The 16636-nt window shown below is 47.4% G+C and overlaps 1 protein-coding gene across 2 annotated transcripts in view; it reads right to left on the minus strand.

Annotated features, from left to right (window-relative positions):
* The window catches only part of whrna (whirlin a), a 59158-nt gene that overhangs the window by 16431 nt on the left and 26091 nt on the right, over positions 1–16636 (minus strand). For both annotated transcript variants that reach the window (XM_029253022.1, XM_029253021.1), the window contains exons 2-5: positions 12237–12455; positions 10055–10180; positions 3890–4098; positions 2950–2986 (exon numbers count right to left, since the gene is read on the minus strand). In XM_029253022.1, the coding sequence (XP_029108855.1) occupies positions 2950–2986; positions 3890–4098; positions 10055–10180; positions 12237–12455 (591 nt within the window). The remainder of the gene's footprint in view (positions 1–2949; positions 2987–3889; positions 4099–10054; positions 10181–12236; positions 12456–16636) is intronic.

A 16636-nucleotide genomic window follows, 5' to 3' on the forward strand; every position in this document is an offset into this window, starting at 1 on the left:
GTGCTCAAGAATTAGTGTGGATTCTTTGACTGCAAGGCAACAGGTGTCACTTACTGTCACTCGCTACGTCCCAGCTGGATTGTTTTGCTCCTCTACCTGCTAACTTGGTGACCGGTCCCACGCACAAGAGGTTTAAACTCAAAAGTCCGAAAGTTCTTTGTTCCGGGACACTTCTGATGGAATGATCTGCCACTGTCCTTCAGAACTGCTGAATCCTTCTCAAAATTCAAGAAGGGTCTTCAAACACCTCTTTCTAACCCATTTCTCTACTGATCTTCTGTCTGATTCATTGACACGTGTAAATTATTTGCCGAAAATAAAGAAGTACTCTTTACCAATTCAATATACAGGCGGTCTCAAACTTACGATGGGGTTGCGTTCCGCAAAACCCATTATAAGTCGAAAATGCACTTAATACACCTACCCTACCGAACATCATAGCCCAGCATACGTGTAATGGCCATTAGAGGCTTGTCACTTAGTTTCTCCTCAAGAGTAATTGACCTCCTCTTCTTCTTCCGACCAGTAGCAGGAGACACAGATGGACTTTTCAGTGACATTATGGATCCACAAAACACAACGTAGATAAGGGGGTATCTGTACAGAGACCATGTAGCAGACTGGGAGATGCGAATCGCTGCTGCTGCCCAGGATCGCAAGAGAGTATCACACCGCATATCGCTTGCCCGGGAAAAAATCAAAATTTAATATTCAAAGTACGGTTTCTACTGAATTTCTATCGCCAGCTCACCATGGTAAAGTTGAAAAAACGTAAATCGAACCGTCGTAAGTCGAGGAGCATCTGTACTACAGCTACCAATCCGACGTATACTGTTAAGTGGTGGCATCAGACAAACTGACTGTATTTCGAGGCTTGCATGTCTGTATCTGTATCTCTCCATCTGTTTTGTTTTCCCCGAGTTGTATGTCGCTTTGGAAGCTACTTTTATCCGGTGTCCGTTCATCCCCATCGCAGCCATTGCTCTCTACCCTGTCCTGTATATTGCTGCTGCTGGTGATTTACTCCACTCTAAACAGCGTAACAATTTTAGGTGTAACAGCAGCACTAAACAAGTGTGATATATTGTTTTTTAACGTCATACAGAAAGCACACACAGGTTTTCTATTCGTACCTGAAGCTACCTCCACTTCCCGTACACACCAGGCACAAGCCCCCCCGTTTCTCCGAACTGTGCGTCATCTGTCCTGTCACCGCCAGAAATAGCAGCACTCAACCCCCCACCCCCACCTCTACAATCCCGTGCACACGCTGAGAGAGTGAGGACGGCGTCCTCTCTCTCCTGACATTGCCGTGAGTCAGATTGTCGAGTAATAGAAAGTATACGTTCATCATACAGTGCCTTTCCCGAGCCTGGAGACACTACGGGAAACGCAACACAATAAAAGGAGTGTGCAGAAGGAGAGAAACACACACACACATTCACACTCGTAGGCAGACTCTCCGCAGTGTATCTGTCCTTCTCTGGGTGTGGTGCCGTGTGGTTATGTAACGTGCGAGACAATCTCATCCCCGACCCGCAGCTCTGGAGTCACCTGGAGCACATTACCATGCTGCCGATGCATTGTTTTCACCGCTGGGCATCTCTGGGCTCCTCTGAAACACACCTCCCGTCTGTTTCTCAGCCAGCTCAGAGGCAGCCGCCTGGCTTTTGTATATTTGTACTTACACACACACACACACACACACAAACACACACAGACACATAGGCCTGAAGGACTGTGGGAAAAGAGCATTCTTTTTTTATAACATTAACTTATTTAGTTAACCCCCGAAGACGAGAAGAGAAAGACACTAAATATACACACCGCAAATATCCTACCCTGGAGCCAACTGGCGATTACACAAATGATTCGGTGCGGAATAAAAATTTAAACTCTTACAATAAAATTCTGTCAGCGCCATACCTGGCTTTCTGCAGCGCATTACGCAACGTTTCTTTTTCTTCTATTTAAATATGGGTTCCTTACATAAGAAAGCCGTCTTCAGCATAGCTAATATTTACCTAAGAACTGTCTAAGATTAAAGCAAAAACACCTTTACGAAAAAGTCCGTCTTGTTTCTCACGTTTTCCGTGTCATTGTTTTCAGGTGATGAGGCTGGCTGCGGAACAGCAATATGCAAACTTTCATGTTTAGAAAAAAGGCAAGGGGAGTGAAAAAGAAGCGGTAAGGACGCAGCCCAAGGTTCACATCCACATCAGTCATCAACCCATCTGCTCTTCCAAGGAAGGAAGAAGATCTCGTTATGCATGTCTCCAGGAAAGGACAGCCCGGGTGTCACCTGTTCCCATGAACCCAAAATTGCAGAGTGCAGAACGGACACTGATGACTTGAGACATCGCTTTTGAGGGGTGGCCAGTCAAAGGACCCTCGCCATACAGCATCGGGTTTGACAGCCATCCTCCTGGATGTCCAGCATTCCAAATGTCAGCTTGTACTTCCTCTTGGTTTGGTAGGGAGTTCACTTCATCAGAGCTTTAACACATTTCTGCTCATTCAGTTTTGTTTGGGTTTTGTTTAGAACGAATAATGGCTGAAGGTGCGGTAAGTGGTGCGGTTTGTAGCAACAACACTGTGAGACGGGAGTATTAGACCAAACCCCTAACCAGGCCCAGCAATCAAGCACTTACAACATATATAAACGCCCACTGTGCACGATGCTCCCGCATGCTTCACCCGTCTTTCGTCCAAAGCTTTCTTAAGAGGGGCACTCAACAACCTCACTCGGCAGCAGGTGCAAACCTTCCAGCACACTTCGCCCCGGTAGAAAGTACACTGAGCATTCACCTCAACGCACAATTAGCCTAACATGCAGTCTAATAGCAAATAACATAAAAGTCTGATGTCGCTCAGTGCCATTCAAGTCACAATGTGTCCTTCTGATCTCTGTTTAATCAGTATCACCAGAGAAGAGTGGTCTGGTCTCACCTTCTCTGACACAGAAGCACCTTGATCCATAGATAGCCTGCAGAATAGAGATGGGAAAAGAAACAGGAATTAATGGGCTCACTGTGCAGCGGCATCCCATGTCATGTGACCTCACACACAGCGGTAACACCCTCTTTGCCCTGTGGTCAAAAGGGAAAGCAGCCTGACCGATAACCCACACAAACCGATATGTGATCAGTGGGCAGGGCAGTCATTGTCCTGCCATCGTGCATAGGTGGTCCACAGTGACTGGACCGTGCTCCAGGGCACTTGGTCCCCTCAACCGAGCCAGGATCTGTAATGTCCAATACGTGGAGAATGAGCGAGGGCCAAGAGTTCAGACTGCTGCTCTGCCCACCAGTGGATGTGTTGATAAAATCAATAAAATGCGTTTAACACCACTTCCCGGAATGGGAAATGCCATTCGGGTCCAACCTCCCCTTCGCTTCAAACACCAACTAAGACAGCAATGAGAGATGTGTTAGCTATCTTGGAAAGGTTTCTCTGCATGTCACTGAGCTGTTGACCTCCTGACACCACACATTCGCCTCCACATTCACACATCCGCCCTCGCCACATGTGTCAGCTTCACACATCCGCCCCCACCTTGTCATCTGAGTGTAAACACCACATGTGTCTGCATTTACCGCAAGACAACATTAAATATTCACTGTGAACATCTGAAATTTTAGTTAAAAAAAAAAACTCTCCAAAAACCAAGTATAATGGTATTTGTTCTGTGAGTGGGGGAGGGGAACGCACTTTTGCAAAGCTGATTCAGCAGCCTCACCGTTTTCCCCCAAGAAGCGCTCATCCTCTCACATGTACCCTAATTCACACCGCATTTACCATCCACCTACTTCCATCTAACCCAGGACTCCACCATTTCAGTCACCCCTAAAACCACAACCATTCAGCACGGATTCCCAGCCCGGCTTACCCCGCCACGCTGCTTTGTGGGGATCCGTCGGCGATCTGCGAGCTGGCGATCCACTTGGTCTCTCCCACCACGGTGCGGGCGTGCGGCAGACGACCAACGTCCTTCACCGTCATCATCAGGTGGCGCGAGGACTTGAGCACGCGCACGGCTTCATCGTGCGGGATGCCCAGGAAGCTGCGCCCGTTCACCTCGAGGATCTGATCGCCCACCTGCACGGGGGGAAGGGCCGAGAGAGGGCAGGGTGGGGGCACAGGCACAGAAAGCACAGGCTGCTTTGAGGGGGCACACACAGAGGGTTTGAGTGGTGAAACAAGAGCGAGTGCAGTTAGAATAACGCTGGAACCTTGGCAGCAGAGACGCGAGGGGTGGGAGAAAGCCCAGGCCGCACTCGGATACGCTCCGTACTGAATGCAACGAGAGGAGACGGGACACGGGAGGCTCCATGAGAAATTGGTGACTATGCCAACGGAAAAGTCCACACCTAAGTGCACAGAGAAACAAGCCTGGCGGTTTGAGGCCCGTTTAAGTCCCGCCCTCCTCAACAAGCTTCCTGGGTGACTGTGTGTAAGAGCTCCCTACCAGATCGATCCCCGCACCCCTCCATCGCTCCAAATCAAACAGAAACGGTAGCGACGTTGATTCTTGCAACGCGGGTCCGACTTGATGTTGGCGAGATTATTATGGTCAGTCGGGGGGACGGGCGCGATAGACAGCAGCAACGGCAGAGCCGCCTGTTTGGCTGTGACTGTTTTCATTCGGTCCTTCATCTTCCCGCTGCCATCACCCCGACATTATATAAGCGCTCTGTGAGTAAATACTCGAGTTTGCTCAAATTTTAACCAGATGACAGACGAGGAAAGTAAGAGAGGCTTGGGAGTGGTATTAATACAGCGGGGGGACCCACAGGGGACAAAGAATAGAGTGTTTGCAAATCAGTTTCTGTTTCTATCCAGAAAAAAACTGCCCTGGAGTAACAGACGCCAATTTTATAGCGCTGACAAGAAGCGTATTAGAGTTTTAATTTGAAGTGGTACATTTACATTATGCAAAACAGTTAAAGAGGAGGGGAGGGCAGACGGCGAAGCGGTGATTGAGGCAGTGAACTCCGACTTAGGCGAATGGAACAAAATCTTGGTTTTGAAGAGTTCATTCCAGAAACACTTCAGAAACAGAGCTGCAGAACTGAAATTTTACATGTCTCAGGGGAGAATCGCCCTCAGTGGTTCAAGAACACAAGCAACAAGAAAAGTATCTTTCTTAATGGTTCAACAACACTGGGAAGGGGGAAACTGGAATAAACTGAATAACCTTCCTCAACGGGTCGACGGCTCTTGAAAGGAAGAATCTGAAATAACCTAGGAGTCCCTCTTCAAGCTTCAATAATAGCTAGGGGGGAAATCTGGAATTTTGACTTAGTTCTGCCACCTCCCCTGAGAGTCCCTTAAAATGAGAGGAAGGCAGGTAAAATCAGATGTTGTCTCCCTCCTTGCACCACAGCTGTTGTTTTTTGTTTTTTCAAATCCTGGCCAGGTGATCCAGAAGATCTTCAGTAGGCCAAGGAAAGAAGGGTGTGAACGTAGGAAGCCACCTTGGCTTCACCTTCTCCTGGAGAGCAAAAGTGGAGCTGTCAACAGTGTATTTTCTCCCCACCTAAATCCCACATTGCCCTCTCTGCTCCTGTCTCCAAAGGAAAATGCCCTTGTGCCAAAACCTCTTAATGAGCCCCTTGATGCTAACGGCATTAATTATTCACACAGCTTGGAGGAACTCTGGGTAAACAGTGCTGATCCTAATGGGGCACACACTAATCGTCCGTACACTGGGGCGTACACACCCCCAGGGTGAGGGGGGTGTTGGGATGGTGTGTTTTTGAGCTCTGTGAGACACTTGGCTGATTTCTTATTACCGTTTCCAGCTGCTCTGCTCCAAAACGGCAGCTGGGGATGTCGATTTAAAACACAATGAAGAAAAACAAAGAATTCAATAAAACAAAATCATGACAGATGAAGTCTCTGAAAGTGCACGGTGGTGCAAACTTCACTTTTTGGGATGCCCCTATGGGGACATAGTGGGAGTAGAGCCATGCTCGTTTAAGGATGAACATCGCCGAGCTTCATCATGCTTTCAAAAGTGGCACTGGGATCATTTTGATCCCAATTAAAACAACCATTATGCAATTCAAAATCTGCATGAACCTGACAATAATCTTCAAGATGCGCAGCAAGAGGAGCGTGAACAATCTGAAGGTAACGTTTTGACAAGCTTCGCTCAGAGCAAATGATGCAGAAACTTGGCTTAAACTACTAATGCTTTAGAAGGAGATATTTGCATTTCTGGATAAAAGCTTCAAAAATCTAGAACAGTTTAAAGCGCAGCAAAGGGCATTAAGGCAAGTGTTTTAGAGGAAAGTAAAGGGCAATTATATAATGAGGCTAATGACTTCATAAGAGTACAGAGAGCATTAGTGAAGAAATGAATGAACAAAAGCATTTTCCATAATTGTCCTCACACAATAATTATGACCTTTTGGCAAACGGAAAAGCTAAAATAGGGTCTTTTAAGAAGGGATAAAGCATGTAAATAATCAAAATACAACTCTGAGAATACTACTCTCTCATTTTTAAGATCTGTTCTACATGACAAAGTGTGCAGCGAAAAAAAATAATGAAACGAAAAATTACAGAACATGAGTGGCACAACATCTGTTATTGTTCCATCGGTTGAGGCTCCTACCCACAGCACTTCCCACGGCTAAAAGTGAATGTAGCTGGTGTGTTATTATTTATTTGCTGGTATAATGCTTCTCTTCAAAGCGACTTACAGCACAAGGTTTGTACACTAAGCTACTTGCAGTGACTGAAACAGCTGGGTAATTTTTACTGTACCAATTCTGGGTGAAGTGCCTTGATCAAGGATACTACATGGAGAGCAGTGATTTTAACCCGGGTCCTTTGATTTCAAAGCGACTGCTCCAGCTGCTACGCCACCTGCTGAACCTATTAAAATGTACACATTGCAAAACAACACAACTCTGCATCACAGTAAAAATGCATATGCTGCATGGAACACAAAGAGCGCCCATTCAGCAAAGCCTGAGTAATGCGTTGCAGCCGAGCCCTTCGTCCTTTCCAGGAAGACGTCTTCCTGCTTGCAGAGAAGTGCAGAGCCCCACGCTTTCATGTCTTTGGCAGAAGAACAACCCCTGCAGTGATGGGCTGTGCCAGAGCATGCTTCTGTTGCCAACTCCCCGGGGATGCGCACATGACTTACGGCATGTTTAACTTCTTCGGGCCATTGAGCCCAGTTGCCAGGACGGGAAGGTACCACGTAAACACAGAGAGGGGTCTCCAAACAATACGGAAGGGGCCCGCTTATCCCCTGGGTGGAGGGGTGCCAGAGAAAATGATACACTTTGGGTCATGCTCCCTTCAAGGGTGGCCTATTGTGACTGGCAGCCAGAGGTGCAAGGTGCCACCTTTCCGTTTAGCGATAAGCGAAGCGTCAAGGAATTGAATTAAGCCCCCTGAAAACTAACAATGTCCTGTCTGTCTCAGCAACAATCCATTGGCACCCTATCAAGCAATCTGCTGGCTCTCATGTTCTGTTACCATGCTGGAGGGGTCGATACCTTCTTCCCGTGTCACATTTCTGGGGAGTCGCTTTTGGGCTTGCCGAACAGGAAGAGGAGGCAGCCAGTAAGGAGATCTGGCTCAAGATTCAAACTGCATGAATGAAACTGCAAGCACTGAGCCCGGCATCTCTAGTTCACCTTGGCCCAGTCTACAGAAAAAAACACCCAATTTCCCCAACACTAAACATATCTCCTCTGTTCTTCCTCTTTTATTGCTCCGCTACATTCTCTCGTTTCATACTCCTCTCCATTATATAATTTTTTCCCCATCACTCTTTTTTAATAATCATCCCGTGTCCTCCTCATGCACTCTCAATTTGGAAGAATAAATCACACATTTCGCTGAAGTCTGCAGGCTACGATGCCGCAATCCTAAAATCTGAAACCTGAAACACCACTCTGGTCTAGTTCTGTCTCAGATCATTTTCATTCCTCTTCCCTCCAAAATCAGTGCTAAAAAATACAGGTTTTTGTGTCATTGTGGCCCAGTCTCTCACCAAACCACAAGTTTGCACGAAACAAACTGACTTTCTAACGCAGAGGTAGAGGTAGTGGGTAGGTAGTGCAGTGCTAAGCGGCATCATCTTGTTACGGAAAAACCAAGATTCAAAACCTACCTCTCATTGCAGTATCTTTGATCAAGGCACTTACCTTAAATAAATAAAGTAAAAATTACCCAATGTGATAAACAGGTAAATCACTGTAGCATTGTGTAAAAGCTTCACATTTTAAGTTGTTCTGGAGACAAGTTTCAGCAAAATCAATAAATAATAATAAACGAAGAGTCCATTGTTTTAGTAGCCGTTTGAAGACCAATAAATGGGAGAAGTGCCAGTGTCTCTCTGGATGAAATTCCTCCCAAAGAACAAAATAATAAAGTTATTGCCAGGGACACAGTAGCAGTGGTGGGCAGCTTCCTTTTAGTCCGAGTTTGTGAATGCAAAGGAATATAATAGGAAAGTAGTGACATGAGGATGGGGGGGTTTCAAAGCAGACAGCCCCTTTAAATCCCTATGGCTCCGGCTATAATGGCGCAATCGCTCAAGGTGTCGCCCAGGCTTGCTCTCGGGCTTGTGTCATCTCACCTGGAATAATAGCGAACCCGTTGCTTTCAGGCGAAAGACCGAATTATCTGCCTCCGCGTAGATGTGCGGTGCGTTTGTGCATTTTTGTTTTCTTTGGCCCGAATCTCAAGCTCCACTCTATCCCAGACAGAGCGCTGCGATGTGTTTGTCACGAGGGGCCTACTGGGCATTTAGGTGTCTGCCCGGCCAACGCGTGGCCAGCACCGCTTCATCCATTTTCCTGTCAAAAGAGCGCCAGTGCAATGCCGAACACAATGCAACGCCGAGCAGGTGGCTTCAGCATTTCCCTCGACTTCATGCACAATCTATCTGTCCATATCTGCACCCCTGCTAACAAACGGAACAGAGACCCAGGAGTTGGAGGAAAATAGGAAAACAAACAAAAAAAAAACTGCTAATTTCAGATATATATTGAACATTTAACTTGATACCATATCAATAGGTAGTATAGTGATTAGAGCATCTGTGTTCAGACCCGGAGGTCACAGGTTCAAATCCACCTGTAGTACCCTTGAAGAACTTGATTTACTTACCCCGAATAGCTCCAGTAAAACTGCCCAGCTGTTTAAATGGATAAATAATTGTAGCTTAACAGCGCAAGTTACTTCACAGAAGCGCATCAACTAAATTAACAAATGTAGCAGACACTTTCCTTCGAAATACAATGACTCTCATGTAGTACTTAAACACTTTTCTCAAAGGCAACATCTGCAGTGCTAGATGCACTGAACTAAATTCCTTACAGCCATTCACCCATCTACACCAGACCAATGTGGTACGCCAGCATGTACACACACACTATAGGCAATTTGGAGTCACCAGTCCCCCTGAAGCTTTAGACTGCGTGAGGGAACCAGAGTGAACACAAGGAGAACATGGAAACTCCACACACTGAGTCATTAGCAACACCACCTGTGCCACTGTACTGCCTGTACATGTACGCGTACACAGGTCCCCAACAAGAAAAAGCACATTCACTGTAGACCTGTTTTCTAGAGCATGTGCAGAAGCTTCTGGATGGGCATGAAGGGCCATGCAGACAGGTAGGTTCAGAGATCGTGAACGTGCAAACGGCCTTTCAATTCCCTTTCTGTCTTCTCCGACAGCTCACATTTGCTCAAAAAGTGACAGGTCAATTAAAAGCGCCCGTTACCTCTATGTTCCTTTGGCAAAGACTCTTAACAAGCAAGAAGCGCACAAGTGGGTGATTGATGATAGTGCTTTGGGCAATTAATCACCACTCAGACACCTGCGGGGATTCCTTCTGTTCAGCAAAGCCAGCAGGTGTCCGGCAACATGTCGCCTGCCATTTGACAGCTTACCGCGAGAACCAAAGGGAGGAGGGGCTGCTGAAATAGCTGTGCTCCCCGAAGCCTAAATAAGGGGTCATGGAGATGGCCACCAGATGTGATGGAATTCCAGAGCTGAGTGCAGGGTCCCTCAACCCACCTTGAGGCCCCCGAACTCCGCAGCGGATCCCCGATCAACGCCGGTGATGTAAATACCCAGGTTGTACTCCGCTCCTCCCCGGATCATCAGGCCAAGAGAGCGGCCATTGTCCATGACCAGGTTCACCTGGGGTGAAGAGAAACAGACAGCTTAGTGAGTAGATGAGAGAGTTTCCAATAGCAAGCAAAACATTTTTTAATAACAATACTTCTCAGGAGCTTTAATCCAAAGCCCAGATGTAGCTTAAAATTTTACACATTCCTAGATAGATATTTAGTGACACAGCTTGAGGTTAAGTCCCTCCTAGGTCATACCCGTGACCTGAGCTGTGCTATCTTCCGCTCAAGCTGAGTGGGATGGGAAACACCTCGCTGATGTTAACCTAGAGGCAACTGTTACTGAAGACTGGTGAGGTTAAAGCAACAGAGTAGGGGAAATTGTCTTAAGAGGCAACAGTCCTGTCGTTCGCTGCTCCGGCACTTTCCCTGGCAACCTTCATGCTTCGTTGCTAGGGGCAGACTGGGTAACACAGAAAGGCGCGCGAGCAGACTTCTCTATCAAAGTTCTGTCTCAGGAGAGGAAGAGTGAGGCGTGAGCCAAAAGCAGAACGGGTCCGGGAGTACGAGGCAGTCGCAAACCGGCAGCTTCTCTCATTCACACGAGGTCACTCGAGCAGACCAGGCACGTGTTCGCCCAGCTGGTCGATGCCACAAGCCCCCTGGCCCACCCAAGTTGTGTTCATTCAGCTGATCGCTCTATCGGTCTCTCAAACCGATGACCCTAATGCACCAAACGTGACGATGATGCGTGTTCGGGTCTCTCGTTCTCAGCTGGGCGGCTCTCTCGATCACACGTGCCGATGCTGTGCCGTCCGCCACTCGCGCTGCCTTGCGCTAAGTACAAACACGTTTTGGAATGGGAACAACACATTTGGCTCTGCCCATGTTTTCGTGCGGCTCCAGTTTAACGCCCGCTGCGTGCCATTGCCAACCACGCCGAAGGAACTGGACGTGCGACAGACGTACAGCAGGAACGAATCACAGGAACACAATTTCCATGCATCTGAAAAGTGGGAAAATAACAGCTGTGCTCCCCAATGCTATAGACTTTCGGCTGAAATTCGGGTCGGCTGAACGTAGGAAAAGGGGAAGGGGGTGTTACAGGTAAACATCGGGTAAGGAGAGGGCCACAGAAAGGGAGATATGGGGCCAGAAGCAAAAGATTTACTATGATGATGGGAGGAGGAAAGTAACAGGGAGGGAGAGGAGTCATTGAGGAGGACGACTGTGAGAGCACCGTGAGCATTCCTTTTCTTCAAGCGTTCTACAGCCTTTCGCATCAGCAAAACATATAATGTACATCATTTGTTCCGCAATTTTTTTTTACACTAAATGCATTTAAAAGCTGGCCATATACCAAAACAGCAGTGCTGCGCTTGCAAAACTTCTTTTTGTAGAGGGGCATTCTCGGTGCCAGCAACTGCCCCCGTAATAACTGATAATGAATTGCCTCAATTCAGAGGTGCAATCGATCTTTTCAAACACGGGGGAGCTGGCGACCCGGAAAAAGACGTGCGATCGCGAGGTCCATGACACGGACGACCGCTACCAATCGCTGATGGTGCAGGAGCTCTTGATCAGGGCAGTCACAGTGCTCTGTGAAAGCCTCGCCCAGAGACATGGACCTTGAGGATGGATTTCATTTTAGAAACAGATGTCGTTCAGTAGAGGGAGGCACTTCTTCCAACCAGTTAGTCCCCCGACCTGTGATATTTTAGCTGATATGTATTTTAACAGAATGCATCTGTAGTTTTTTTTCTGCATGTTTACACGTGTTTGCATCAAAAGGTTCAGGACTGAACATCTGAGCCAGATGGCAATCGACAAAGAAGAGATGCATGGCCTCACACCCGCTATACCTCCTGTTTGCTAAGAAGAGCTCTCTAATTCCAGAGAGTGAAATGGTCTAGAAGAGACAGAGGAACCGAAACAAATCTTTTATAATCTTATGTAATACTGTATTCTCAATTCCTAATTTTGTTCATAATATTCTGTGTCCCAGTCTAAAGATATCAGACATCAAAACAGCTTGGGTCTGAGGGCAGCCCCTCATTATTCAGTAAAAGGCCTCTCACTGCATTTGCACAGTGGCACAAAGAGAGTTCGGGCAGTAAGGCACCCACCTTCTTCTCGTCACCCTCCTGCAGCAGGTGCAGGTGGCTGCGGCGCTGGGTATCAGTGCGGCGCATGGTAGAGCTGCGGTGCTCTGGGAGGTCAGGGGGTGGGGACACGCTGCGCCCTTGAGGATCCACCCACGTGTACACATGATTGGTGACGTAGCCGCCGGGGATCCGCCCTACGGACCGTACCGAGAGGGAGAGCTTTTTGCTCCCTTTGAGCACCTGGCAAGAGGAAAGGATGCCGGACAGAGAGATGGACAGAAGAGAGAAAGAGGAGGAAGGTGGATTGGGGGCAGAAACAGACACACCAAATGATATGCACAATATTTCGCAATTCATACATAGTCTTCTACACTCAAATGGCACACCCTCTCTTTCACACACACACGCACAGAGCTCAGTGTGAACAGCCAGACACCCTTACATGAAAGCGCTCACGTGGCAGGTCTCAGGTTACGTGGTAGACGTGGTTGCAGCATGCAGTTGTGACACAACCCTGCTGTTGAGGACACGCTTCCATGGACAACTGGTGTTACCATGTCACAAGCGGACTAGCACAGAGCAGACCTGACCTACACTCCTGTAAGGTCAGTTAGGAATAGCTGGTTAAAGAATTGCACTCATAGCCCAGGGGTTGCAGGCCCTTGTCCACACATCACATGATTTGATGAATGAGCTTTTCCAGATTTTTTCCATGTAGCCGTTATGAGCTGCCAAAGGGCTCCTGTTGAACCACTTATTGAAAGCCTACCCAAATGAGCCATTCCTCACACTGAATGAGGGAGTGCAGTGGTAGTCATGTTGATGGTGCTAACCCAGGGAGACCATCCCAAAGAGTGCTGTGCAATGGTGCAAAAGGCGGGATTATCGAGTGTGGGAAGGGCACAGTGAGACAATGTTGAGTACGTATGAGCAGGAAGGAGAAGGGACAAGATGGCAGAGAGCGTGGGTATGTGAGCTAGCTGCATGGAAGAGTCTGGACTCCAGCAATAAAGTGCTGGTTCCATCGAAACTTTGCGTGTTGCGTGCGGTGTTCTTCCCACCAAGCACAAGAGCCGCATACACCTTGTTGGTTCTGTGGTAGAAAGCGGTAATGAGAAGAGGTAAACCAGAGCCCTGACCACCGCAAGACCCACAGGTTCGTCACAATGGGACCCGAACTATTAACCAATTTCATCAAAGCGGGCACAGTGCGAGAGATGGTGGGGAGGCACTGAAATTCAGTGGGCTTCAAGCTGATTGTGGATGGAGTTGCAGTTAACAACCCAAGTCTGTAACCAGTAGGGAGTCCGTTCCAGTATCCAGCAGGGAGTCTTTCGGAATCTCCTTGGGAAAACTTTCTGTAAAACTAAGCAGGACCCTTAATGAGGACTGTTTCCACATAAACCCTGACTGCGAAGCTCTTGGGTAAAAAGCATGGGCTGAACAGGTGAATAACAAAGTGACGCACTGTGTTTTCTGCTTTAGTGAGGGACTACTCAGGAAGGACTGCCACCTCACTACCAAAGCAGGTCCTCCCTCCCTCCCTCCCTCCCTTTTTTCAGTATTCCCCTCATTCCACAATGGTCAATTACCTGCCTGCTCCTCAATCAGGAGCCATTGTTCTTTCTGTGTTGCCCTGGCAATCAGCCCAAGGCGGTCCAGCATCCCCAGTGAGGGAATTATTCGGTTCATCCGAGTGATGAACTGGCTGGGTTGGAGAGGGCAAATGTTAGAGGTAGTGGGGGCATATTAGAGGTGAAGGTACGTGCGTGTGGGTGTACATGACACATTTTGGTGCCACATGGAATGGCCAATTTGCCATCATCAGAGAAGGACTGTGCACAGCCCAATCATAAGAAGGGTTCAAGAATGGAGCAACCTCCCCAACATGTACAAAGGTGCTGTTGGGCAGATCCCATTGTGTCTGGCAAAGTAATGCGACAAGGAAATTGGAGTTGGGACCGCAAAAATTAAGTCCCATATGCCCCTGCAAAGCCACACATTCAGTCTGTTTTATTCAATTTGGGAGAACTAAACAGCAACGGGAGAAAACAAATAAATGCGGTACGGAGACAAGCCACACATGAACAGACATCGACGTTTGTTCACTTAAATCACCATAATGATAGGGACCAATTACAAGAGCGTAATGGGGTGTAATCCGGGTGGCTGCATTCTCTGATCAGAGGCAGCCTACGATAGTACAGCGTGAACATCCCCCGGGGTTCCTCTTCAGAACCGGGCATTTGCATTCCTTTGGATTTTGTGAAGGAAGCCCTCCCTACTTATGTAACACACATGCACGGCGTGTAAGGAAAGACAAACAGCATGAACAGCGCGTCCCATATCGGACAACTGTGCAAAACAGTGCTGAGACAATGCGGCGCAGCTTGTTGCCACTAAAAGCACCTGCGTGGAAGGTAAACGGGTTTTCACTTTGCTACACGGGACAGTGGGAGCACTACGGCTGAATGTGAAAGTAGGAAGTCGTGGGTTTAAATTCCAGGTGAGTCTCTGCTGATGTATCCTTTGGCGAGATACTTCACTAACGTCAGAACCGCTTTAGTAAAAATGCAAAATATGTAAATTTTTAAGTTATGGAACATCACTCCGGATAAGAGAAATAAATGATCCTGTCAGAAAAGTATATTTTGACTGCGAAACTGATACTTCCACTCTTTGAAGAGAAGTTTAAGGAAGACAGTGTTAGAGCACCTAAATGATAATGAGGCCGATACGTCAATGTCACAGCATCCCACATCAGTGAAAATCTGGCCACTTGCTATGTACAGGTCAAAACTGAGCTTGCGGCTATGTATATTTCATAAGCAGCCACGATCTTGCAAAAAATTCAGTCTGATCTTTTCAAAATGTGCATTCTGCACTACCTTGATCTTGGTTATCCTTTCTTGGGTCAAGAGGCATTTTGCTTTTCAGGAAAAAAAACCAAAGTATCCTGTCAAGTCATCCTGGTCTGGTTACTCTCATGAGGGAGGTGCATCACACATCCCACGGTCTTTACCTTTCATTTATATTTATCTAGTCAATGCATTTCTCGAAAATCACCTTCAATGATTTACTCATTTATAGAGCTGGGTAATTGGTTCTAGAGAAATATTTAGGATAAGTACCTTGCTCAAGGGGATTCAAACCTTGGAGTGCAAGATACAGAATGCTGTTGCCCGAGTCGTGTTTGACTTGCCGAAGCGTTCGCATGTATCTCCACCACTTGTTTCTCTGCGCTGGCTTCCCCTAGCCACCCGGATCAAATTTAAGACCCTGGTTATGGCCTACAAATGCATCAGTAGGAGACCCCAACCAGACCGCTATGCTCTTCCACATCTGCCCGCTGGGTAATCTCATGCACGAAAGGTAAAGCACGGAGGGTCTCGGCTCTGGCTCCGTTGTGGTGGAATGACCTCCCCCTCTCCCTCAGAACTATTGAATCTCTGTCCACATTTAAAAAGGGTCTTAAACCTCATCTCTTCTGGATTCACTTTGCCCATGATCTCTTTAGTTCATGTACATTTATTCACGTAGCAGACACTTTTCTCCAAAGCAGCTTACAATGGATACTATGTACTGTTACTAGCCCACACACTTTATTCAAGTTCAAGTTTCAAGTTCATTGTCATAGGTACAAGTTCCATGTACAAGTATCATTAAATTCTTCTTGAATGCTTCTCCACAGACTATGGACAAGACAGAGACAATACAAATTCTTCACAGAACAAAACAATGACAGTGACAGTGCGTAATGCAATAGAAATAACGATAGCGATAAATAACTAACAGTAATAACAATAATGCCAATAGACAGCAAGAGAACTCAGAACGTGAGAGTGAGAATGCGAATGATAAGCAATGTGTTTGAGAGGAGCAGTCCAACTATTTACTAAAGGTGGCACATTGGTGAGTGTTGTATACTCTTACATCACTGGGGTAAAAGCTGTTCCTGTACCTAGCAGTGCGGGTTCGAATAGACCTGAGCCGCTTTGCACACGGCAGAGAAGAGAAAAGTGCCCGTGCGGGGTGACTGTCATCTTTCATGATGGACATCGTCTTTCTGAGGCAGCATGAGGTGTAGGTGTCCTGGACCGCTGGTAGTCGTGTGCCGATGATTCCCTGAGCTGTTTTGACCACCCTCTGCAGGGCTTTCTTGTCCTGTATGGAGCAGCTGCCACCCCAGGATGTAATACATCCTGTGAGGACGGACTCCACAGGACACCTGTAGAAAGTGGTGAGGACTGTAGTGGACATCCTGGCTTTCTTCAGACGCCTGAGGAAGTGGAGACGCTGATGGGCCTTTTTGATGGTTGATGCTGTGTGCTCATTCCATGTGAGTTTGACAGTGAGGGTGACCCCTAGGAATCTGAAGCTGTTGACCCTCTCTACAATGTCCCCTCCTATGTAGATGGGTG

This window comes from Scleropages formosus, chromosome 6, assembly GCF_900964775.1.
Source record: "Scleropages formosus chromosome 6, fSclFor1.1, whole genome shotgun sequence".
Lineage (NCBI taxonomy): Eukaryota > Metazoa > Chordata > Actinopteri > Osteoglossiformes > Osteoglossidae > Scleropages > Scleropages formosus.